This window comes from Phaseolus vulgaris, chromosome 8 (genome assembly GCF_051622355.1).
Source record: "Phaseolus vulgaris cultivar YP4 chromosome 8, ASM5162235v1, whole genome shotgun sequence".
NCBI classification, from domain to species: domain Eukaryota; kingdom Viridiplantae; phylum Streptophyta; class Magnoliopsida; order Fabales; family Fabaceae; genus Phaseolus; species Phaseolus vulgaris.
This window is the reverse complement of record NC_143505.1, coordinates 61959924-61984618: the sequence shown is the minus strand read 5'-3', so window position 1 is coordinate 61984618 and position 24695 is coordinate 61959924. Positions and strand designations below refer to the sequence as shown.

At 31.0% G+C, this 24695-nt stretch overlaps 3 protein-coding genes across 4 annotated transcripts; 1 reads left to right on the top strand and 2 right to left on the bottom strand.

The window, feature by feature from the left end:
• Positions 1-321: 321 nt before the first annotated feature.
• ADG1 (ADP glucose pyrophosphorylase 1) lies at positions 322-3917 on the bottom strand. Its single transcript, XM_068631786.2, has 9 exons — positions 3277-3917; positions 2765-3061; positions 2408-2677; positions 2125-2304; positions 1926-2029; positions 1709-1820; positions 1479-1577; positions 1218-1337; positions 322-685 (listed from the first exon to the last, which is right to left on the bottom strand). Exons 1-9 carry the CDS (start codon positions 3523-3525, stop codon positions 569-571), a joined length of 1548 nt encoding a protein of 515 aa, XP_068487887.1. The 5' UTR covers positions 3526-3917; the 3' UTR covers positions 322-568.
• An 8721-nt stretch (positions 3918-12638) lies between these two features.
• LOC137826076 (DNA sliding clamp PCNA) lies at positions 12639-14014 on the top strand. Its single transcript, XM_068631920.2, has 4 exons — positions 12639-13051; positions 13125-13307; positions 13412-13509; positions 13651-14014. Exons 1-4 carry the CDS (start codon positions 12733-12735, stop codon positions 13849-13851), a joined length of 801 nt encoding a protein of 266 aa, XP_068488021.2. The 5' UTR covers positions 12639-12732; the 3' UTR covers positions 13852-14014.
• A 908-nt stretch (positions 14015-14922) lies between these two features.
• LOC137824171 (cytosolic enolase 3) lies at positions 14923-23133 on the bottom strand. Of its 2 annotated transcripts, none has more exons than XR_016514669.1 (13): positions 22761-23040; positions 22512-22666; positions 22246-22420; positions 21493-21564; positions 21268-21384; positions 20818-20898; positions 20502-20583; positions 19960-20063; positions 18791-18889; positions 18606-18691; positions 18119-18205; positions 16407-16604; positions 14923-15383 (listed from the first exon to the last, which is right to left on the bottom strand). XR_016514669.1 is itself a non-coding variant. In XM_068629653.2 (13 exons), the coding sequence occupies exons 1-13, from the start codon at positions 22863-22865 to the stop codon at positions 15318-15320; spliced, it is 1422 nt and encodes a 473-aa protein (XP_068485754.1). In that variant the 5' UTR covers positions 22866-23133; the 3' UTR covers positions 14923-15317. The 2 variants fall into 2 exon arrangements, 1 of the variants encoding a protein (XP_068485754.1); XM_068629653.2 differs by having other exon boundaries at positions 20502-20578; positions 22761-23133.
• Positions 23134-24695: the final 1562 nt, after the last annotated feature.

Here is a 24695-nt window from a genome sequence, read left to right as displayed (position 1 = left end):
ATTCATGTTTGCACCAGCATTATTGTTCGTTTTAAACATGATAAACTCGCAAGTTAAACAAGTTCACTCGCACCTACAAAGATACATTGAAATTTGTAACTTAACAACCAACAATTTACTCAATAAAAAGTTTTTGTGATCCACTTGCTATCTAAGAAATAGTTCTTATGATCATATATAAATTAGTTTTTATTTTTAATATATTTTTAAACACTAAATTATCTAATCTAAAAATAAAATAATTTATTTAATCAATAATCTATCCATCTTTGTTTTTTAATCAAACAGTGTTAAGCAAAATTTTGTTGAACTATATAGTAGTTAGTCCGAAATACAAAAACATTTATTGAATTCACTAAATGAATTTTACAGAATGATTGCTCAAAAGGGTCATTATCTTCCGCTATTATTTACAAGCTACTGCCTAAAGATATATATGATGAAACATTAAGAAAGCCTTCACTAGGCGTGGAAAAAGCAGAGCTTGATCAACTCTCCAGCGGTGATAATGAGCTCCTCAGACACCATTTTGCATTTGGAACAGAACAGTATCTGATTTTGGGTGGATTTAGATTACAGTTCCACTAGGAATTAAAGCATCCTTGATCACTGTCACAATCCCACTTTTTATGAAATATCCATCTGTTTCCCTTGCAGCTTCTTGGACATTGTCACTGTTTAGAATCTAACCATTGGAACCAAAAGTTAGTCTTAGAATACTACATTTCATGTAACATGTCACAAGAACATAGTATGACATGAAAACTGTGTGAATGATTATTCTCATGATCAAGATTAAAGGCCTATCAAGTAAAAACTCTTACTATTCAAATATAATAACATATATTAAAAGTTGATGTGCTTTTCTTTCATGTTATGTATATATCAAATGAAAACTCTTAACTGTATTGCACTAATGTGAGAAATGAGAATATTTAACCACAATCATCAGATAAGATTAATGATTCAAAGTACATATCTAATTAAAAATCTGACATGTTTAATTAGAAAGAAAACCCTCATTAATAAAATTATATACTATTGAACAAAATCAACCATTTGTAAATGTTAATATGTAAAAGAGATGTAGTTTTGTAAGTGTTTTTGACATTTTTCTTCAATCTTTGATTAGAGTTAGACAGTTAAAATCTTAATTGTGAAGGTTATTCATCACCATTAGAAACAATACCAAAATCACCTAAGCTACTACGCCTCACCTTCACATTTTCTCCAATTCGAGCATTCTTGTCGATAATTGCCCTTTTGACATGAGAGTTCCGGCCAATACCAATTGGAACACTGCCTTTAGCAGCCAGAAACCTCTTATCAGCATCAGTCTGGAATACAACAATCAGAAAACCAACTTTGCAGTTAGAAACAATCAGCATGCAGTAACAAACTTACAATGGATGAATAACAAGCACTTTCATACGTGAAACCTTCACTGTTAAAAGTTGGAAATACTACCATATTATTACCTCATAATAATCTGCCCCCATTAATAGCGTGTCTTCAATAATTGCACCTTCTGATATGCAAGATCGCAACCCAACAACAGAATGGTGAATTTTGCAGTTCTATGGAACAAAATATGGAAGACAAGGTTAGTTTCCTATAAAAAAAGTTATATTTGACATCTTTGTTAAGAATTATAGAAATCTCATACATGGAACATATAAGTACAGTGTGAAGGTTCTAAAAGACTTACCTTAATCACACATCCTTCACCAATAACACTATCAGTGACATCAGCATCAAGCATCTTAGATGGAGGCAAATATCGTGGTTGGGTGTAGATTGGAGACGAACGATCATAGAAGCTGCAATCAATATACCAAAAAGCATAACACATCAACATCATAACCACAATACACTATCACTTAAATACATTTCTCAAAATTAAATGGCCTATATATATAGTTCACCTGAAGTCAGGCACAGGCTTTTTGGTGATTCCCAGATTTGCATTATAGAAAGCCTCAATTGTACCAATGTCTTCCCAGTAGCCATCATACAAGTAAGCTTGCACCTGTGAACATACACAATCATGTACAATGTTCTCAACAGAAACATGAAAATAACAAGTCTTCTTAACATTAAACAGATCGAAGAAGGAACACATACTCTCAATCCAATGGAAGTTGCACCAGGAATCACTTCACTCCCAAAGTCATTTGCAGCAGGAAACTTCTCACGTAGCAGGTTTAACATCACATTTTTGCTAACAACATATATACCCATGCTAGCAATGTAAGGCATTTCCTTTGCTCTCTCGTCATCAAGACCCAAAATAGTAGTATCAACCTAGCACAGAAAAATGTCAGTGGCCTTTGTAAGCAATGTTCCATCAATGATTTCCTGAACATTTCCAGGTAAATACAACACATAACGTGTTATATGGGCTTACCTTCATAGCTTTCAACTGTTCTCCTTTGGGCTTTTCGGCGAATTCAATTATACGCCCCTCTTCATCGATCTTCATCAGACCAAATGCAGTGGCACGATTTTCATCCATCGGCAAGGCAGCAACAGTGATATCAGCATCACTCTCCCTATGCACTTGGATAAATTTCTCATAATCCATTCGATACAAATGATCACCAGCCAGAACCAAATACTCCAAAACATTGTGCTCTTCAAAAAGCCATAAATACTGCCTCACAGCATCTGCGGTGCCCTGCAATGATCTCATCAAGTTTGTTAAAGCATTAAATCAAGGGACAGTAAAGATCATAAAAGGCACTAACACAGTGAGTGTTATTACCTGGAACCAATTAGGATTCTCAGGACTCTGCTGAGCAGCAAGAACCTCAACAAAACCCTCATTTTTGTAGCCCCCCATGTTGCTTGCATAAGCACGAGAAAGGTGCCGATTCAACGACGCAGAATTGAACTGAGTGAGAACATAGATCTTCGATACATTGCTATTCAAGCAGTTGCTAACAGGGATATCAATCAGCCTATAGTTTGCTCCAAGAGGAACAGCAGGCTTCGCCCTCTTCTTGGTCAGTGGATAAAGACGAGTCCCAGCACCACCTCCAAGTATAATGCCAAGCACACTCTACAAACATCATCATCATCAGCCAAACATTTCCACTCGCAATCATAAACACATCCAATTCAAACACCACAGGATCAAGATCAACCACCGTGATCCAAAAAAACTAACTTGATCCAAAACACTCTCTCTCCTACCACCCCACAAACACAAGATTGTAAATTTTCTCATATTTCACTGATTTCAAGCTGTAAAAGTGAAGAAAGAGGTAGACTTACTTTGCTGGCATCGGGATCAAGACAAGTCTGGGAGTTTTGGGAATCAGAAACTGCCTTGGGAGAAACAACAACTGGATTACGAACTCTCTTGGGTGCAACTGAAACTGAATCTGTGGAAATCTTATCCCCATATAGCTGTGATGCAGAGAAAGAGAGGGCGCGTGGGAGTATTTTCCTACCCCCATTGGAGGAAGAAGAAGAAGAAGAGCATGGCACATTGAGAGACCCTATAGAAGCCATGGAAGCCATCACTCTCTTTGTGAGTGTGTGAAGCAAATGAGAGAGAGTGAGAGTGTGTGGTGGAGAATGGGTGAGAGAGTGAGTCTCTTATTATGGGAGAGAAGATATCACTACAAAAATCATAGATATTATTTTGTTTAATTTAACATTAAAAATGGGAAAAAAAAAGGAGAAAGAAGAAGATCATAGGATAAAGATGCAACGTTGTGGAACGAATTATAAGGTAAAGAAGTGAAGAATTTGAACCGTTCCTTTGGTTGGAGGGAGAAGAAAGGGACAGGCTGGCAGGTTGAACGAGCACCGTTGAGGATGTCACTTGGCTCACACAAAGACACTTCAAATCTCATCTCCATGCATTTGTCTCCTTCCTCTCTATTTCTCTCCTATTTTGTAGTTTTTCTTCTCAATTTCTTACCATTTATCAATAAATTTTCTACCCATTTTTTTGTTTCTTTCTATTTTTCTTGTCATAAAAGTAATAATTCTAAATAATTCAAACTAATATAGTGAACAAGAATATTGTAGAAATGTAAATTGTAAAAAATAAATGGAGAGAAGTGTAAATCTTGATCAAATACCACAAACTAAAGAATTTATAAAATTAATGTAAATGAGAGGTGAATAATAAAATAAACTAATGAAAGATTAAAATGGTAATGACATATATAATAATTTTTTTATCAGTAAAAAAAATATTAAATAAAAATTAATTTTAAAGATTAAAATAATTAAATTCTATAAATTAAAAAAATTATATTAGTATATTTTATTGTTAATAAAAATTCTAAAATATTTTTTAAATTAGTATTAAAGTTTTAGTTACTAATTATTTTATATTTTAAATTATTTTTTATTAATTTTTTAGAGATTAGTTTAAAATTTAAAATATTTGTAGTTAAAATCTTAGTATTTAATTTAGATAAAAATTTAAAAATTATTTTATAATTTTTTATTAATAATAAAAAATATTTTAAATGTTAATAATATTTTAGTTTTTAAAATAATATTTAATATAACGATGGTTTATTTTTTAAAAAAAAAATTAAGTGTTATTTATTGTAGTGTAATAATATTTATACTAAAAAATAAAAATGGTTGTGAGAAATAAGTGTAGTAAAAGAAATAGTAATGGAAAGTTAATTAGCATTAAAGAGTGTTTAATGCGCTTTTATTATGTTTTTTGAAGTGTAGTTTGATCTCAATATTCTTCTTTAAACTAAGTATCACAATGATTCCATCTTCATTTTAGTATCATCAAGCATCAGAATCATAATCTTTTTCACTGTTGCTCAACAATGTTTCTTTCATTTTTTTTTATCCCTTTCTATTTTCATAAAACTGTTAGAGAGTCATCAATAGTATTTATTTTTTAAATGAATTCAGTTAATATTGCTATCAATATTAAACACATGAGATAATGAAGCTATAACGATAAATAATTAAATAAAAATTAACTTTAAAGATTAAAATAATTGACTAAATTAGACATTAAAAATTAAAAAAATTATTAATATCTAAAATAAATTTTATTATTAATAAAAAATTATAAAATAGTTTCTCCTTTTTCTTTTCAAATGTCAAAGGGTTAATTAAAATAACGTAAATGTAAAGTATTGTTACACAAAAGTAGATGAGTGAAAGTATTTTGAAAAGCACGTAAGTATAAATCTAGATCTAGATACCATGAAATAAAAGGCAATTAAAGATAAAATAAAGAAAACACTAACGTAAATGAAAGATAAATAAAATAACACATGTAAAATTAAAGTAGTGATAACGTGATAATAATAAATAAATATATGGTTAAAGTATTTAAAATATTTATTTCGTCTTTAAGAATTTTGAAATTAGATTTTATAGTTTCAAAAAACATTTGTAATTTATCTTTCAAATTTTTGAATTGTTACTTTTATTCATGAAAGTTTAGTTAGTGTTTCTGAAGTCGGTTAGGATCATTGTATTAAAAGATAGTATTAATAGTAATATTATATTGTTATGGTGTGATTTTATTGTAAAAAAAAAGATTTAGAGACGAAAATGTTTATAAATTATTGTTAATTTTGATTTATAAATTATAAGTAATATTCCTATTTTTTAGTAATTTTCTCATTCCAAAATTAGAGTAATTTGGTTTGGAATGAAGGCAATGGTTGTAGATTGGGATGTTTAGGTATGATTTGGGATTCACGTGATCAAAGTCTTATATCACGTGCCCACCATTGCATTCTCATTGGCTACTTATACTTTTCTTTTATTAACTTTACATTTTACATTTAATATTTTTTAATTTATCATAAAATAGTTACACTTTAATGTATCTTTTAAAAATCAACTTTAAACTTAAATCAATTGTGTTTACCGTATATTATGAATTCAACTATTAATTTTAAGTTTAATTTTATAAAATATGGGATATCTCATATTGAGTAAAGATTATGATAGTTTATAATATATAAGTGAGTGTAAACCTTTTCTTATAAGTCAGTCTTATAAAATTGAGTTAGCTTAAAGTTCACTTCTTACCATACTATCAAAGTCTTCTTGAATTCATCATAACAATTCACTCGTCCGTTATCGAATCATCAATAATATATAGTTCTACACATATAGGTCGACGGTGACTGTGACCGACACAAAACGACTCACTGATACACTTTTCATCGGTCTAAACTGACACGAAACGAAGCAACATTGACTCACACTTTAGGTTGACTTGATCGACGTAAAAAATAAATAAGAGTAAACTATATTTTATAAAATTAAATTAAACTTCTTCTTAACATAAAATAAGATTTTAAGAATTATTTATAATTAATCTAATAACATCATGAATTGAACAAACTTAAATTAAAAAATGATTTAAATTTAATGGGTTTGGAACTCATTTAGAATTCAATTTGGTTTTGGTTTCTTTGAAGGTGAAGGATGATATTAAAAAAGGGTGAAAAAATTATTTGAAGGTATATAGGTGGTGAATGACATGAGTGCATTAATTGAAGTGTTTGTTTGAATTCACATGTGGAGGAGTTCTGACAATCTTAGGAAGTTGAGTTTTGAAAAGACAGAAAGGTGAAAGAAGCATGGCTAACAAGTGAATCATTCAAGTTTTCTCTACAACCCACACTTCTAGTACTTATCTCACATTCTCATTTTATTATAATAATAGGTAATAATATGACAACCTATATTTTTTATAAAATTATATTAAATTTTTAATATTATTATTTTAATTTTTTTATAGAAAATGTTACTTTAACAATTATGTATTAATTTATAACTGTAATTTAATTAATATAATTTTAAAATTACTTTATTTTAAAAAAAATTATTTTTCCAATTATAATCTGGTGTATGATTCTTAACATATCATCATTCTTTTTCATATCATTTACTTCGAAGCTTATCTTTTATTATATATATTTATTTTTAAACACATTAATCAAGAATTATATACAATTCTTAAATATTTTTATAGCAAAAATTTCAAATATCACTTTTACTTATAGTATACATGGCCATGAATAAACAGTTCATATCATCCAATTTATTAATTGTAAACTATAAAAGTAGTTTTTATAAAAACAAAAATCTGTTAGTTCTACATATAGTTATTCATTCATCCATTGTTTCTTAAAATTAAAAAAAAAATCATCTATGATTAATAAATCAAAACTAATCATATTAATTTTTTTAACTAAATAAGTTTTAATTGATCTTCTTAAAATTTTCAAATGTATGTTTTAAGATTTGTTTTGTAAAATATACTTTTGAATTTTTTAAAATATCATTTTATTTTTTGTAAAAATATTAGTTTTATGGATGAATTGAATATTTATCGGTAAAAGATTTGAATTGTATATTTTATTTCATTCGTTTTATACTTTAAAACAACTGCTTGAAAACCTGGTTATTAATAAAATATTATACCATGTGATAATATTAATAATAATAAATATAAATAAAACAATATTTTTTTAATTGTTAAATGATGAATAAAATATGAACGGTTGCCAATTCATCACTCATTATGATTCACTTGACTTGATACCTGACTGGCCAGAGACTTATATGTACAAACTCTTCATGTGATTATTTTGATAAAATAAATATATAATAAAAGATAATTTGTAATTAAATAATGTGAATAATAATTAAAATTATAATATTAAGAGTTATAAAGTGAATAGAGAAAAAAATTGATTAAATATCACGTCCTAATTGTTCAATTAATTTTATAAAGTTACGATATTCAGTTGAATGTTCGAAATTCGCAATTTAGATGTTTTTGATAAAACTGTTTTTCGGTTAAAAAGCCTTTTTGGGCTCTTTTTGCCTTTTGTAACTTTGTTTTTGCTTTTTGCTGATCTGTTTGTTAAGGGTAACATGGGTATTAGCAAAATCAAAGTTTTATAATTAAAGTTTTTTGCATTCAAATAATTATATATTTATTAAGTCATTGTAATGTTCCTTATATGCTGAGGCAAACGAAACACTTCGAAGATTTATTATTTACTTTATAAATTCTACATTTACACTATTTCCAATTTTTTTTTTCTTAAATTATAGAGGATTTGATTGAATTTTTTCCATAGTTATTTCGGGAAGAAGAAATAAAATGAGCTTTTCATCAGTATTATAAATGTTCTTTCATACATAATTTTTATGTACATTTTCTTAACTTAAATATAGATTAATTTTAACTTAAAAAAAATTATATATTTATTTTTATTCTTTTATCCTAAATGCTTATGACCCGATCCTTTCGCATTTCTTCATGTATTGAATATGCTTTGTATAAAAAAATATTGCAAAAACGCAGAAATAGAATAAATATAACATGTTTTTTTTTAAAAAATAAATAACATTAATTAAGTTGCTTCAAAAAATCAGGTTTCTGCTTTTTAAAAGAAATTTATAAATAACAAGATTATTTTATAAAAAAAAAGGTTTAGCAATTAGTTTGGATTTTGAATTTTCTTATTCGCTAATCCAAACACTGCAATTTTGCTATAAATAAACTCATGCCAAAACTTGTTTGTGTTGCATATTTTTTTCCTAAGTGATGAATCAGAGAAAAGAAAACCAAGAAAGAGAGAAAAGATGGTGGTCGACGCCGTAAGGAGGTGGAGGATGTCAACATCAAGTGCTCCGCCACCGGCGACCTCTCCCTCCAGCCATGGACTCCTCCCACACGGTCATCACCGTCCTCCTCCTCCCCAAGGTCTTCTTCACCTTCCTCAAAGATTGTAACTTCTTTTCAACACATGTTCTTGATTATTTTTTTTTTTTTTTTCAATTACCATAAAGATTTATGTGTTTAAGATTTTTTTTAAATGTTTATTTGAACATTGTGTTCCATATACAACCAATAAAATATTAACATTTTAATTATTTATAAAAATTCATAATTTTGTTAATTTTGAAAAGAATTGTAACTTTTTATGTTTTTCGTGTATTTTCATTAAATGTTTTTTTTTCTGGTATATATATTAATATTTATTGTGGTTGTAGGGTGGAACACGGTTACAAAGGAACTCGTTTCTTACGACGCAAGACAAGATATTTGAACATGGGATGAAGCTGATGGTGATAGAGTTTTACTTTACAAGATATTTGAGTATGGTATTTCTTACTTCACCATTGTGAAGATGACTTCTGCTGACTATGCAAGAATTATAACAATGGTTTGCTTCCAAGAACCCTACCCACACTAGTACAAAATATGTAATCTACTACTCTCTATTTGTTATTTTGTGATTTCTTTATTTTTAAAAACTGAATTTTAAATTTTGATTTTAAATTTTGATTTTAAATTTTGAATTTTTAAATTTTTGAATTTTAAATTTTGAGTTTTAAATTTTGAACTTTTAAATTTTGAGTTTTAAATTTTGAACTTTTAAATTTTGAACTTTAAATTTTGAGTTTTAAATTTTGAACTTTAAATTTTGAGTTTTAAATTTTGAACTTTTAAATTTTGAATTTTAAATTTTGAATTATGAATTCTGAAGTAATTGTAAACATAAATCAAAGTATTTTTCTTCTTTATTTTTAAAAACTAATATTTTGTCAACATAATCCAAAATTGCAGTTTGGGAGTCGTGAGTTATTCAACCAAACATTTTTCTTCAAATCCCATTTTTCTCCCTTTCTTCTTCAATGGTTAAGAAAAACCACTTACGTCATCCAAAAATCTCTTTCCACAATGTCATTAACACGTGGGATTTAAGAAATGAACCATTTTCCCCAAAAGTGTAACTGTGTGTAATGATACATAAAAGAAGAAGAAAAAGAAAGTTTCATGCTTTCATTCTTCTTAGATATGCACATTCTCTTCTTCACTTTACCAACTTCTTTGTTACACTTTTTATGATTATATATTATTTATCATTATATTTATTTGTCTCTCATTTCTCTTCTTGTTTCTCTGCAAATTTGTTATTTTTTTTGCAAAATTTGTTCTTGTGGACGCTCTAAGGGACCTAGACAACATCAACTGCTCTGCCACCGACGGCTTCTCCCTCCAAGCCATGGATTCCTCCCACGGCCATCGCCGCCTTCCTCCCCCTCCCCAACATCGTCACCTTCCTCTCTGAAAGTCCTAGTGCGACTTCTTTTCAACACTTGTTCTTCATTATCCTTTTCTTTCTCAATTAAACGATAAAGATTTATGTGTTTAAGGTTTCTTAAGATGTTTATTTGACAACGTGTTCCACCATACAACCCAATAAATATTAACATTTTAGTTACTTATAGAAATTCATAATTTTGTTAATTTTGAAAAAAATTGCAACTTTTTACTTTTTGTGCGTATTTTCATTAAAGTTTTTGTTTTCTATTGTATATATTAATATTTATTGTGGTTGTAGGGTGGATCACGGTTATCAAAGGAACTCGTTTCTTAAAATGCAAGACAAGGATATTTGAGCGTGGGATGAAGCTGATGGTGATAGAGTCTTACTTTGAAAGATATTTGAGTATGGTATTTCTTACAACACCATTGTGAAGATGACTTCTATTGACTATGCAAAAATTATGACACTGGTTTGTTTCCAAGAACCCTACCCTCACTAGTACAAAATACGTAATCTATGATTCTCTATAAAGATCAGATAGTTTGTAAAGAACTCTTGTAATAAGAGAGGTGGTTACATTTTTGTAGTTTTTTTTGCAAATTTTCGCTATTTTTAACGATGTTTCCCATCTGAAACGTCGTTATATATGTTTTTAAATTAATGTGAAATTGCGATGGTTCTAGTGAGTTGTCTTTATATATCCTCCTGGAAATTTTTTTCCACGTGGGCTCCCTACACTCTCACTCTCTTCACTTCATCTTCTTCCTCTCTCTCCCTTCAACTATCTCACTCCCATCTCCCTTCTTTCTCTCACTCTGCATCGCACCACCCACATCCCCATCACACATAACCCTCTGCGGAGGTGCGATGCAGAGTGAGAGAAAGAGGGTAAGTGTGAGCGAGGAAGGTGAAGGGAGTGAGAGGAAGAAGATGGAGAATGGAGAGTGAGAAAGTATAGGGAGGCCACGCGAAAAAAAAAAGCTTTCCAAGAAGATATATAGCGACGATTCACTAGGAAGGAGTTTCACATTAAAAACATATAACAACGATTCAGAATGGTTAAAAATAGTGAAAATTTACAAAAAAAACTACAAAAATGTCACTACCTCTCTTATTACGACAGTTCTTTACAAACTATTTTTATAGGGAGTCGTAGATTACATATTTTATACTAGTGCAATTTAGAATAAACATATTTTTTTCACTAATATATTGCAAAAGGTGAATATCATATTGCAAATTTCTTCAAATATCTTTGTTTTGAACGTTAAATAAATTCATCTATGTTTGAAAGGTAACTTTTTAAATTGATATTTATTTATGAATTTAAGGAAGAATTTGTTAAATAAATTATAATGTGGTAGGAACTAAGTTTGGAGTTGTTTCATCTCATCGCTGATTCATTGAAGTGGACTTATTATTTTGTTATTATTTTTTATGTAATAGGAAGTATACTAGTATTTATCTTTTGGTATTGATGTATTGCCAATAAACTAGGCTTCAGATTAATAAAATAAACATTCTTTAAATATATAGGTTAAATGTTGTCTATCACTTAAATTATTTAATTTTATAAATATTATTAAAACAAAATTTAAATTTAGGATATTATTAATCTAACTTAACTATTCTCATTATTTTTATTGATACGATGAAATATATATTTATTTATTTTACAATAGGACTAGAGGTAATTGTACTTAACTATCTTTTATCTTTTCAAAAGAACTTCTTATTCAAATATTTTTATTTGTAAAATTATGATTATGTATTGTTAACATGTGAAATATACTAGTATATGTTAATTATAATGCCATATGGAATTATATCCTTGATTTTATGATATTGCATTCTTGTAAGTGCAATTAAGTTAACTCCAATATACGGACACGAACACAAATACAGATATGGAAATACATATAATTTTTAAAATGTAGGATATGAGGACACAGATCTATATATTATACAACTATGTTTAAGTTTTTTTTAGCATAAAGATTTTTCTCGTGAGGGGTTCAAAATGATTTTTTCTTATTTTTATAATCATAATAAAAATCTATACAATAAATTTGAGTTTTTAGAAAATTAATGTATTCCTCCTTTTTGAAAATTGTGTTAGAATTATACTAGAATTGTTAAAAATATAATAAATATTTTTTGAATCAAACACTTTACCGATACGTGTTCATGTCGGTGTTCGATACGTGTGTCTGACACGGACACAGGACACACCATTTAAGAAACGTGTCCGAGTCTCATTGGTTAACTCAGCACAAATATTAAATAACTTATATACTTAAATTAGACTAATCAAGTTAATATAATAGACTAAATTTATCAATTAGAACCTAAGATTAAAATGAGGGATAATTAGTAAAATAAATACAATTAGGTCAACAAAGTTAAAGAAACTAACCACGGGTGGTGGCAACGGAATAAACGAACAAAACCCGCGCGAAAGAGCTCAATATACAATTTTGTAAAAAAACAAACTTGATTGTTTTGTGTCATCCCATTGTCATTCGCATTTCTTTGTAGTCTTCTGTGTTGTTGGTAGATCATTGGTGATACATAGATAAGAGGAACAAGAAAGAAAGAAAGTGAGAGAGAAGAAGAAGAAGAAGAAGAAAGAAAGGGTAGAAAGATGCTGCTGCAAGCTCGCATGGTGCAAGGTTCAGTCCTGAAGAAGGTGGTAGAGGTTGCAAGGAACGTGGCAGGGGAGAGTGCCAACTTGGTTTTCTCCACCACCGGATTCTCCCTGCAAGCCAACAATGTTGCCATAATGGTAGCCGCCGTTCTCCCCTCCGATGCTTTCGACTATTATCACTGCGACCGCACCATCTCCATCGGCATCAGCCTCGACTCCATGTTCCGGATCTTTCGTGTATCCTTCGATGATGACATCGTCACCATCAAAGCCTTTGACGGCGTGGACTGTCTCACCTTCGTCTTCGAAAGCTCCAGTGAGTTTCTTCTCCCTCTCTCTCTCTGTTCCACTTCAAAATTTATGCTTTTCTGAACATTGGTGTGTTGCAGAGCAAGACAAGGTATCTGAGTTTATGACGAAGGATATTGATGTAGTAGACCAAGAGCCGCTTCTGCATATCTCCGAGGCGGAGTACCATGCCATTCTTGAGACGGAGAACCATGCCATTCTCAAGATGCCTTCTGTTGTGTTTGCAAGAATTTGCAGTGAACTCGCTGATGTTGGAGACAGTGGTTCGTACTGCTCTGCTTTTCTTTTTCATGTTTTGTTATGCTTCTTGCTGATTCTTTCACTTTGCAATTGATTTTGTTGTGTCTGTGTTTCATTTTAATTGTAGTTACCATTAAGATTACCGAGAAGTCTGCCAAGTTTAGCACTAAAGGAGAACTTGGGATTTCAACCATAATCTGCAGGCAGAATCTTGATGTTGACAAGGTAACATTTTTGTTGCTTTCTTATGTTGAATGCATGCTTATAGTGATCTATGGTAGATTCTTTCATGTGGGTGTGAAATTATGTGTGGATAGCATTCAGCAATTTGAACTGCAGACTGATGGGTTTATGCCATGGATACAGCCTGAGGAAGCAGTTGTGATAGAGATGAATGAGAGTGTGAGCGTGACATTTTCATTGAGGTTGATAAATTCTTTCACAAAGACTGCGCCATTGTGCAATACAGTCACCATCAGCTTTGTGAGCGAGATGCCTTCTGTGTTCGAGTACAAAATTGCTGAGACTGGTTATGTTCGATTTTTTTTGCGTCCTAGGGAAGAATAATACTGAACAGGACGAGGTTCAGGAGAAGACAAAACCTGATATGGGATTTCAAATTCGGTTGTAGGATTTCTTATCTGATGAGATTTTGAATTCTGTTGAAGGATTTCTAAGACATTCTTCAAGATACTTTTTAGCTAATAATTCGAAATTCAGTATTTGTTTTGCATGTGTTTGTGATCTTCTTCCTTTCCACTTTACTTTGCACATTTTGTGGTTCTGAGATATAGTTTTCACAATGGATAATAGATTCTTTATTGATTACTCTTTTTTATAAATACAAGCATGATCCGAACAGATTTTGCCAGGATTGATGAATTTCATATTGTGTGACTAAAAAGCTTTGATGTCAGTGTTTTACTGTCATTTGCTGTAGGAAAAAATGTGGGATCGGAAAAAAGAAAGATTAGACCGAAACTATCAAAACTTGTTCTAAACCAAAAACGTATACTTCACTTCAATTTAACTGAACTCTTTCTACAGTTCAAACAAACCAAATTAGATCTTTTAAACTAAACTATTCTAAATTTCATTCAACTATTTTTAATTCTTTTTGAAAAAGGTTTAAAGACAAATTAAAGTATTCATGCAATGCTAACTAATTGTTTAAAGAAAACTAATTCAAATTAAAAAAAAAAAAAACATTGCTGTATTTTTGTGTTTTTAGACTTCATTGTTAAACAATGACTAGAATTCATAATTAGAGAGTTTAATATGTATCAAGACAATCATTTTTTTTATTATTTAAAACGAGTTAATATTTAATTTAGTTTTAATAGTTTTATTACGATGGTTGTCCACTTTTAAATACTACATTTAACAATTGTTTCACTATTCTTAAAAAAGTTCAATTTGCTGAGTCCTATAAAAATGTATATGTAAAGCACTTACGCTTTGGTTTATAAGTGTGCTTTTCCACTTAGCTAGCCAGAGTTAAAACACAGTATTAATAAACAAACCGCCCTCTACACTAGGTTATGCCAAAAGAGAACAAATGTTGCTAGAAAATCAAAATATGTTCTCCATATCGACTATGATAACAATATATAAGTTATAACGGAACAAGAAAGTATAGAATGAAAAATATAAATAAAGGTAAATTTATAACTGAAATATCAATCAGTGGTCAGATCTGTAAAAGATGGAGAATGGAACATAAGCAATGTGCAGAATTGGAAAACTATTATCAATATCAGTTGCCCAGAACAATTTTACCTTCAGCATTGGATTTGTGTTAAGTTTCTCTCCCTATAACAAATAGACAAATAAACAGGCCGCACTATCTTGTACACATTGTTAATGCTAGTAAACATTCTCTAAAAGCCCAATGACAAACTGGTGAAGAAGCAGTTATGGCAATAGAACGTCAGCAGTTGTTGAATATGGTACAGTGATGAACTTCAACCACACATATCAAACTTAAAAGAAGAAAATCATATCTCAGATCAATCTGAAGAAATTGATAATTCTTATTGCCTCCAATCTTCACCAGCATAAACTGCATGATCTCCAAGCTCCTCCTCTATCCGAAGTAACTGTATCAAGATTCAATAAGGTAAATGTTATGTTTTTTTTTGTTACGCTTTACCAGAACAAACGACAATACTTACAAGACATGAACTTCATCTCTACATGAGAGCCAGAAATAAATTAAGTTTGACCTAGTTTTTTTCTTGGCTTCTGCTTTTATAAGTTGAAGCACCTTCAATAAGCTTATACAAGTTCAAACATTTTGTGCATTTGTTCAATTAAAAAAGCTATTTCTAGTTTTAAGAGATTCTGTGATATTGGTAATGACCTAGTTTTTCCTTTTAAGAGAAACCTAAAGAAAACAAACTAAACATTACCGTAGACGTAAGATGGACTGTAAAGATCAAGATGAATGCCTTTCAAAAAAATGCTGACCGAAAATTCTTCTTTAGTTACGAGCGGAACAAGAAACATCAAGATGGACGGTAAAGATGATGATTCTAACGAAAACAAAAGGACCTTAGGTACTCCTAGTGTTTCTTATAGTTAAAATCTTAATATAAACTAGAAGCTGTTTACTATTTAAAAAAGTGTAGAAATTGCGTTCACAGAAAGATTTCAAGGTGAAGTTGTACCAAAACTTCCAGCTGAATAAATATTTACGGAGAAAGTAATATATCATTGGTTGAATCCGTAGAAGTCTATAAGGGGCAAAGCAAGCCTGCATAAGATTACTTTTAACATGCAATTTATCATAAAGAATAAAGAACCATCTACGGATTCAAAAAAATTTGCCATCAAGACGGATAAAGTGAGGAGCCTCGAGGAATAATATTTACAGGTATTACTGCTATTGAAAAAAAAAAGAAAAGAAACAGAACAAATTAGCATATTTACAACCAGCAATGAACAAAATTACAGGTTTTAAAACCAGTTTTACACTATTGATATCGAAAATATACCACCTATCAAAGAAAACAGGCACCTTACGATAAACTGGTGAGTTGACGGAATGTAATTAGTAGATAAATATCTGGGAGCATGACAATAATGCAGTAAAACCATCAGCATAAGAATCAGAAAGAGACCTGGTTGTACTTTTCTAGCCGCTCTCCTCTACAAGGAGCTCCTGATTTAATCACACCAGAAGCAAGGCCAACAGATAAATCAGCAATGAAAGAGTCTATGGTTTCGCCACATCTATGAGATGTTACCACTCCCCAATGTGCTTCCTTTGCCAGCCTCACCACTTCAATGACCTCTGTAACAGTTCCAACTTGGTTGACCTAGGTTGCAACAGTGACATTTCAATATTTATTTTCTTCAAGAAAATAGAAGGAAAACTGCAGAGGAAAATTAATATACTCTACCAAATGATTTATAGAAAAGTACACGGACAATGTTCCAGCCTTTATATGGTGTCAGTTACAAATTCTGTAGCTTGCACGTTATTTTATTTCTAGCTTTATAGGTTAACTCTTTTGTTGGGGTTTATTTCCTTTTATTGTGATTTGCTGATGTGGTGATGCACAATCACTAAAATAGGGTAGTGGAGAAGTTGGTTACAGCTTTTTCTTTTTCTACCTGTGTGCGTTCTGTAACTGTCCACTGCTTATATGTGTTGGTGGCGTTTTGGAAGGGACAGATTACCACCAAAATATTTTATCTCCATCACGATCTCTCAATTCCTATTATGCTTATCCTTGAACACTTGGAATTATTCCAAACTTTTAGTTCCCCTGTCCATTGGGTTCTGTATTCACCCTGGATAAGTTCCATCTCAGTCGGTATCAGATTTTAGGTGCTGGGCTACGACGGCAGCTGCAACAAGGAGTCAGCTTAGTATTGAAGAGGTGGAATGCTCTTTTACACAGCTGAAGCTTTGCAAGGATCCCAGTTCTGCTACTACCCACCCTTTGCCACCCAATTCATAAATAGTTTTCAATAGGGGAGCCTGAGGCAATTTTGTACAAGAAAATGGTAAAGAGGGGATGCGTTTTACTACTAGGGTTTTCATCGAATGGAAGAATTTACCTCCAGAGCATGCCACCTGAGGGTTTCACTATGATTTTCTCAAGAAGTTCTCAACTTCTCAGCTTGAGAACAAAGATGCACGGAGGTTATTCTTACAGAATTTACATGGGATCACCTATAAATGCTGTAGCTTGCACGTTATTTTTTTTTTATTTCATTCTGTTTTATAGGTTACCTCTTTAATTTGGGTTTATTTCCTTTTACTGTGGTTTGCTGATGTGGCAATGCACAATCACTAAAATAGGGTACTGGAGAAGTTGGTTACAGCTTTTTCTTTTTCTGCCTCGTTTTGTATCTATCTCATGCTTATGTGTTGTGGCCTTTTGGAAGAGACAGATCACCACCAAAATATTTTATCTCTGTCACAATCTCTTGATTTCTGTTCCTTGAAACACTGGGAACTATTCCAAACTTTTAATTCCCCTGTCCATTGGGTTCTCTATATTCCCGGAGTTTATTCTCCCTAGATAAGTTCCACATCTCAGGCAACTCAAAATAACAGGCATGTTGTGTTTCAATTTCTCTTCTTTTTACATAACCTAGCTTTGCAATTTATGATCTTGTATTTTCTTGAAAAGCAACTTTTTCCAATATTTGTGGATATTCAACACCCCAACTTAATTCTGAAACAGGATTGCTTCCATTCCATAAACAACAGAGTTTAGTATTTAATATTTTAAAACAAAACAATAAATATATATATAAGATTAATTTTTTCATTAGGCAAAACAAAATACTTCAAAGTTATTGAAGTCACAAAATTTACCTTCAGTAGAAGGGCATTACAAGCAGACTCAGCTATTGCTTTCTCAATGCGTTTTGCATTTGACATCAAGAGATCATCCCCAACTATCTGCAGAACCATTCAAATAAAGAAAAAACTATATAAACAGAAGTTCCATCAGAAGCCAATTTATGTAAAATAAACATCTCAGTCGCAATATGCAATTAACCTATCTAATGCTCAATCCCGATATGGAGGAAAAAGACAACAATTTTATAAGAAATGTTTATTCCTCCCTTGCCCACATAGCCTGCTAACGAGTCAATATGGCATTTATACACTAACAATCAATTTGTTCTTATTTTTTATTAAATATGTACACTGTTATCATTTAAAACATTATGCAAACTCGAAAATGGTAAAGCTTACTGCACAGCACAATCTTTGCTGCACAGATTAACTAGTACAGAGATTGAATTGACATTAACTCAAACAAAATATTAATTGATTAAAATTTTAAAAAAAATACCTGACAAATTCCAAGACTTGAGATATACTTGATATGTTCCCAATCTTCCTTGTCAAATGGATCTTCTATTGACACAATAGGGTATTCTACAAATTCAAAAAGAAAAATCCAAAATAAACACAAAGCCCTGTGCTGAATAAATTATAACATTCCCGTTAGTCAAATTTTAAGATAAAATGGTGTACCCGAGCATAGTTCCTTGTACAACTCTATCATATCCTCTGCTGACTTAAAATTCTGTCCAGATTTTTGAGGAGATTGAAAATCTAGATCATATCTTTTACCTATATCAGGGAAAAATCATATATAAATAACAGCATAACCTGGTCAAATTTATTCAAAAGGCAAAAGGAGCCTAACACCATGAGGTGAGGAAGGTTGCATGACAGAAAGGTGTTAGTATTAAATTAACATAGTGAAATATTGTAACATTTTGCAGTAGCTTTGCTTATAAATTAACTATCAACCATAGTATTAATATCCTCTCTATATATAAAATAGAATAGTTATGAATAAGGATATTTTTTAACGGTATTTATATTTTTCAACTTTATTTCTAAATTAAATTTCAATGTTTTTAAAAATAAATTATCAATAGTTAAAACAACCCAGTATCACAATATAGATTGTTTATAAAAAAAATCTAAGATATATTTTTTATGTTTAAAAGTATATATTTGTTATGAAATTTAATTACTATAATATAACTTTTATGAAATATATTTATTTATTATAAATTTAGTTGTATAAAATAATCATTCATCCCATGCATTGAACAGGTTAAAATACTAGTTAACAATAAAACATTAAAATGATCAAGCATGACAAAAAAACAATAACAGGCTCTTGAGATTAAAATTCATAACAATCGCCCATGGTCATCCTATAGCACTTTTAAAGTCTGTTTATCTCTTACCCTTCCAAACCCTTATTTATCTCTCTAAACTTTTAAAGTATGTAAACTCAAAAATAAATTAAAAGTGATTACCCTGTAACGCCCCCCTCCTCTCCAAATAAATAACATTAATCACATACCATCATATAATACTTGTACAACAAGATTCAGAAACCAAGTTGAAAATGGCACAACTGGAATTTAAATAAAGATGACATATTACCACACCTGATGCCTGATGTTCTTTGGTACTTATAGCCATTATTGAAGTATTATTAACAGATAAGATTGTTATTTTTACATCTCTTAGAAAGTAAACGATGCAGTAAAATAGTTAGCATGGCACTGCTGCAACAGTCAAATTATAATAGCAATAAGCAATATTAAAGTAAGCAAGTATCACCAAATTCTATCTTCTCGAGAATCTAAAAGTAAAAAAGGATAGAAACTTATACTTACCAATGCAAAAATTTGTAGCAGAAACATCAAGAGCTATCTTTATTTTATCATTATAACCAGTTCTGCTAATGGCCTCCTTGACAAGATCCAGGGCTTCTCTAAAGCTGATGATACTTAAATACAGTCAGATAAAAACTAGAAATAAAATAAAAAGACCTACACTTAGAGATTTCTAAGGAATAGAGATTTCACATCAATGTATCCAAAAAATAACAATGTACACTTAGAGAAAATAAAACTACAGCAGAAGAACCAGAAGTCAAATTACCAACCAGATGCATGCAACTGTGATTATATTATACAAAATACTATATACCGCAGTTTTTGGAGATAATTTTTGTTTACTTTCTTTTGCTCTAAAATGGAGACTTTTCCCCTATTTTATGCTATTCATTTAACAGTTAAGAACTTCATAGAAATATATGGTGCCATGTGATCCACATAAGTGACCCCACAAAGTGGAAAAAGGATTTGTTGTAGTTAACCTAAAGAATTTCCAAAAGCTGTAGATGCCAAATAATTCAATAAAATAAAAAACTTGCCTGGTGATATTAGGAGCATAGCCACCATCTTCACCAACATTACAGTTATGTGCACCAGATTTTTCTGTAATGACAGCCTGCCCTTTTGTCATCAACAATAAATAAATATATCAGCCTAAACATGACATCTGCAACTGACTATTGATATTCTTTAATGCATTATTGATGGAAAAACATGTATATGGGATGGGAAATGATATGTTTATGTTTCTAGGAACATTCTAATGAGTGAAATTAAAAGAAAAATATCCCTAAAGACAGAAAGTAAAACCAATAGGATTGGTTAAAAATAAAAGAAGAAATCAAGCAAAACCACCTTTAAGTGATGATAGGTCTCAGTACCCATTCTCAGTGCTTCCTCAAATTTGCTTGCTCCAATTGGGAGAACCATGATTTCCTAATAGGAATTATATAAGAAATATTTCATATCTAAAAAGGGCCCAAATCACATAGGAAACTATATCTGTTAATGTTAGAAGGTCTGAAAATAAAAAACAAAATCAAACACAACAACAAATCGCCAAAGTGATGCCCTAAATAATTCAATCGGTGATAGTTACAAGGAAAAATTATAAGCTGGTTACGATGAAAATGTAAGATCCCCAGGATATTTTATGATTGATTTGACATATTTCCACATTTATTTGTCAGTTAATTTCACTATTCATTAGTTTATTAGATAAAAGGAACACAAGCATAATAAAGGTAAGATTGGTAGAACACTAATGAGAATGTGTAAGAAGTTAAACTGCAAAAGAAACTATACCTGAATGGCCAGATTACTCCCAGCATGTTTTCCACCACTTATTACAGTGAAGGCGGGAACAGGAAGTGTTGGATTAGTTTTCCCAGACAGGTCAGCAATGTGCTTGTAAAGTGGTACCTGGTATGTTCTTGTCTTTATTTTCATGATATCGTGACTTAACATATATACGTATTTCCAGATTAAAAGTTAAATGAACTTAACAGAAATATTAATTGACAGTCATACCTCCTTTTCAGCAGCACCAGCTTTACAAGCAGCAATGGACACAGCTAATATAGCATTGGCTCCAAGTTCCCCCTGCAAAGAACATTAGAAACACAAAAGATAAAATATAATATAGGGAAACCTATCTCGTTAAGATAAATTATTCAAACATGCATGTATAAGTCCTGTTCACAACAAATGCATGATATAAGAGTCAGTCACACGAACTGCCTTCAACAAGATCTCCAGAAGAATATACAAGAAAGATATTACTAGAAATTATCATAAGAAAATTATATCTTGGATTTGAACTATTTGAAACTCAAAAGGAAACTGAGTAAGCAAAGGCCAAGAGAAATGTAAATAATGCTTCTATAACATCCTGTATGAATTTATCATATTTCGAACAGCCGAAGTTTTATAATTGTAGCTGACTAATTGACACAAAAGCATCTATTTTACAGCATTTCAGAAATAAATAATCTGAAAGAGACTTCCATTCCTTTTGGTGAAACAGAATCAGAAACTCTTCAGTTTGCTGATCTGAGTTGCGTCCATCAACGTAGCTAAGAAAAGCTAAAAGTCTTATATCCTTGACTAGAGAAAGACAGGAAAACCATGGGATAATATAATTCAACCTTTTCATAGCATTTTACCTAAGTAGTAGCTAAATTCATTTTGAAATGCAAAACAATCGAAGAAGCATTGAACGAAACAAAAATGTAATACGGCATATTAACAACCAATCGAATGACTTCACAACTGTTAAATCACCTTCTTCTCAGTTTTGTCAAGGTCTATCATAGCCTGATCAATCTGCGACTGAAGCGTGGGATCCATACCGATCAACGCCTCAGATATTTTGTCATTGATATTCTTAACAGCTTTGGCCACGCCATTTCCGAGATACACTCCTTTGTCTCCATCCCGCAGCTCAACAGCCTCGTACCTGAAAGGAATTATCAACGAACAAATTCGAGAACGAATTGAATAAACCGGTGAGAGGAATTGCAGCTAAGAGGAAGAGTGAGAGGGTTTACATGCCGGTGGAGTTGCCGCTGGGAACCGAAGCGCGAAACACTCCTTTGTTAGTATGCAAGTCGACTTCGACGGTTGGAATCCCTCGGCTATCGAGGATCTGCCTTGCCTTGATTTTCGTAATCACCGATTGCACTGCTTTTCTCATGTGATTCGACTGCGGTCACCGCAAAAAAGCACGCTGAGAAATTCCGATGATGAGAAGTGAGAGAAAGAGAAAACGTGAAAAATGAGGAGAGGCAGAGAGATACGATGAAGAGAACGGGATCGGAGGTCTTGGCCCTAACGGCGGCATTGACGGCATCTTCGAGTTTTCGGGAAAGCAAGTGTTTATCGAGGTACTCTTGCACTGACATTTCCGCAATCACCTGCTTCTTCTTCTGCTGTTCAAAATCTTACTCACAGCTCAGAAGGTGTGTGAGGGTGAGTGTGAGTGTGTGTGTGCCCGCGCCCTTTCTCTCTTCTTCCGCTGGCGAAACGCGATTCGACCCTGCTGCTGCTGCTTCTTCCCGGTGTAGGCGAAACGTCGTCGTACTGTTAAATAAATAAATTACTTTATATTTCATTTCCTTTTCTTACAAATTCTTCATTTCCTTTAAATTATTCCACTAAAACGTCGTCGTACTATTGAATAAATAAATTACGTTATATTTCATTTCCTTTTTCTTACAAATTCTTCATTCCCTTTAAATTATTCCACTAAAACGTCGTCGTACTATTAAATAAATAAATTATTTTATATTTCATTTCCTTTTTCTTACAAATTCTTCATTTCCTTTAAATTATTCCACTAAAACGTCGTCGTACTACTAAATAAATAAATTACTTTACATTTCATTTCCTTTTTCTTGCAAATTCTTCATTTCCTTTAAATTATTCCACTAAAAATACAATTCAAATAATTTACAGAGCAGATTGTAATATATATATATATATATATATATATATATTATTAGTTAGTTCATTTTACAATAATAACTTTAAGATATATTTTTTGGCACATACTTGGTAAGTTATATTTACCTATATTTTATTTTTTTTAACAGGATAAAATAATTTAACTCACTAAATTTAGAAACCAAAGAATAATTCTAGTAGAGGTAGCACTATTATGATGTTAAAATGGATGCCAAAAGTCTTTAAAAACACAATAAAGAAGCATCAACTTTCATAAAATAACTTATGTATAATATGAAAGATATTAGTTAGGAACTGAATTTTTTTCATTTATGATAAAAAAAAATATCACAATTTAAATGTCGTAAAATTTGACTAAGATTGTGGTGATAATGATAACCTTTTTTTTTCTTAATAATAATTAATCTTCATAATCCTTGAGTATAGACTTATGATGCAAATATTTAGAAATGAGGCACCACGCATAAAATTGAACTGCAGATGCGATTTTACCCATCATAACTTTATCATTTGATTTACTATATATGATAAGATTATTAAGTTTAGCATTAATCATTTAAAAAATTATATCTTTGCAGAAAAAAAAGGTATATGATCTCTTAGATGTGCAAGATCTTTTGGGTGTTTCTCCCTCCACCCCCAACAAATGACTTCCTCCACCCCATCATTCTTGGAAAAAACTATTTGACCTCTTTCAAAATAGATTATTCTTTTCAAAGTATTTTCAGAATACCAAGAATATATTTTATGAATTCTAAATTTATCTTTATGGAAATTAAAAAAAAATACATTCAAAAAGGACATTCTATAATGATTTTTTGTCGTTCAAATTTTCTATTATGAAAACACACGAATTTCTTATTCTTGAAACATCTTTTGTTTAAGGAACTCTTATTCCGGAATCATAAAAAAATTATCAAGAATAATTCTGATATTGCAAAGAATATAGGGATGCTAGAAGAAATACCCACATCTTTTATGTTGACTATATGTTAAAAATTAAGCTGAAAGAGGAAAATGATAATGGAAGTTTGGAATGTAGTTTTATCGACACCCCTCTTTATTTATGGATACTTTTGTTATTTCATATAAAAATATACACATGGAATAGGATGCGCAGGAAGCTATGAAGCTCGGACACTCCTCTTAAATAGCGTGTCGGTGTCTGATTCTCATATCGGACACCGACACTCGTATAACATCTGTAGAACACGTATCTGTAAAGTGTCCAATTCAAAAAGTATTTGATAGATTTATGACAAGTATAG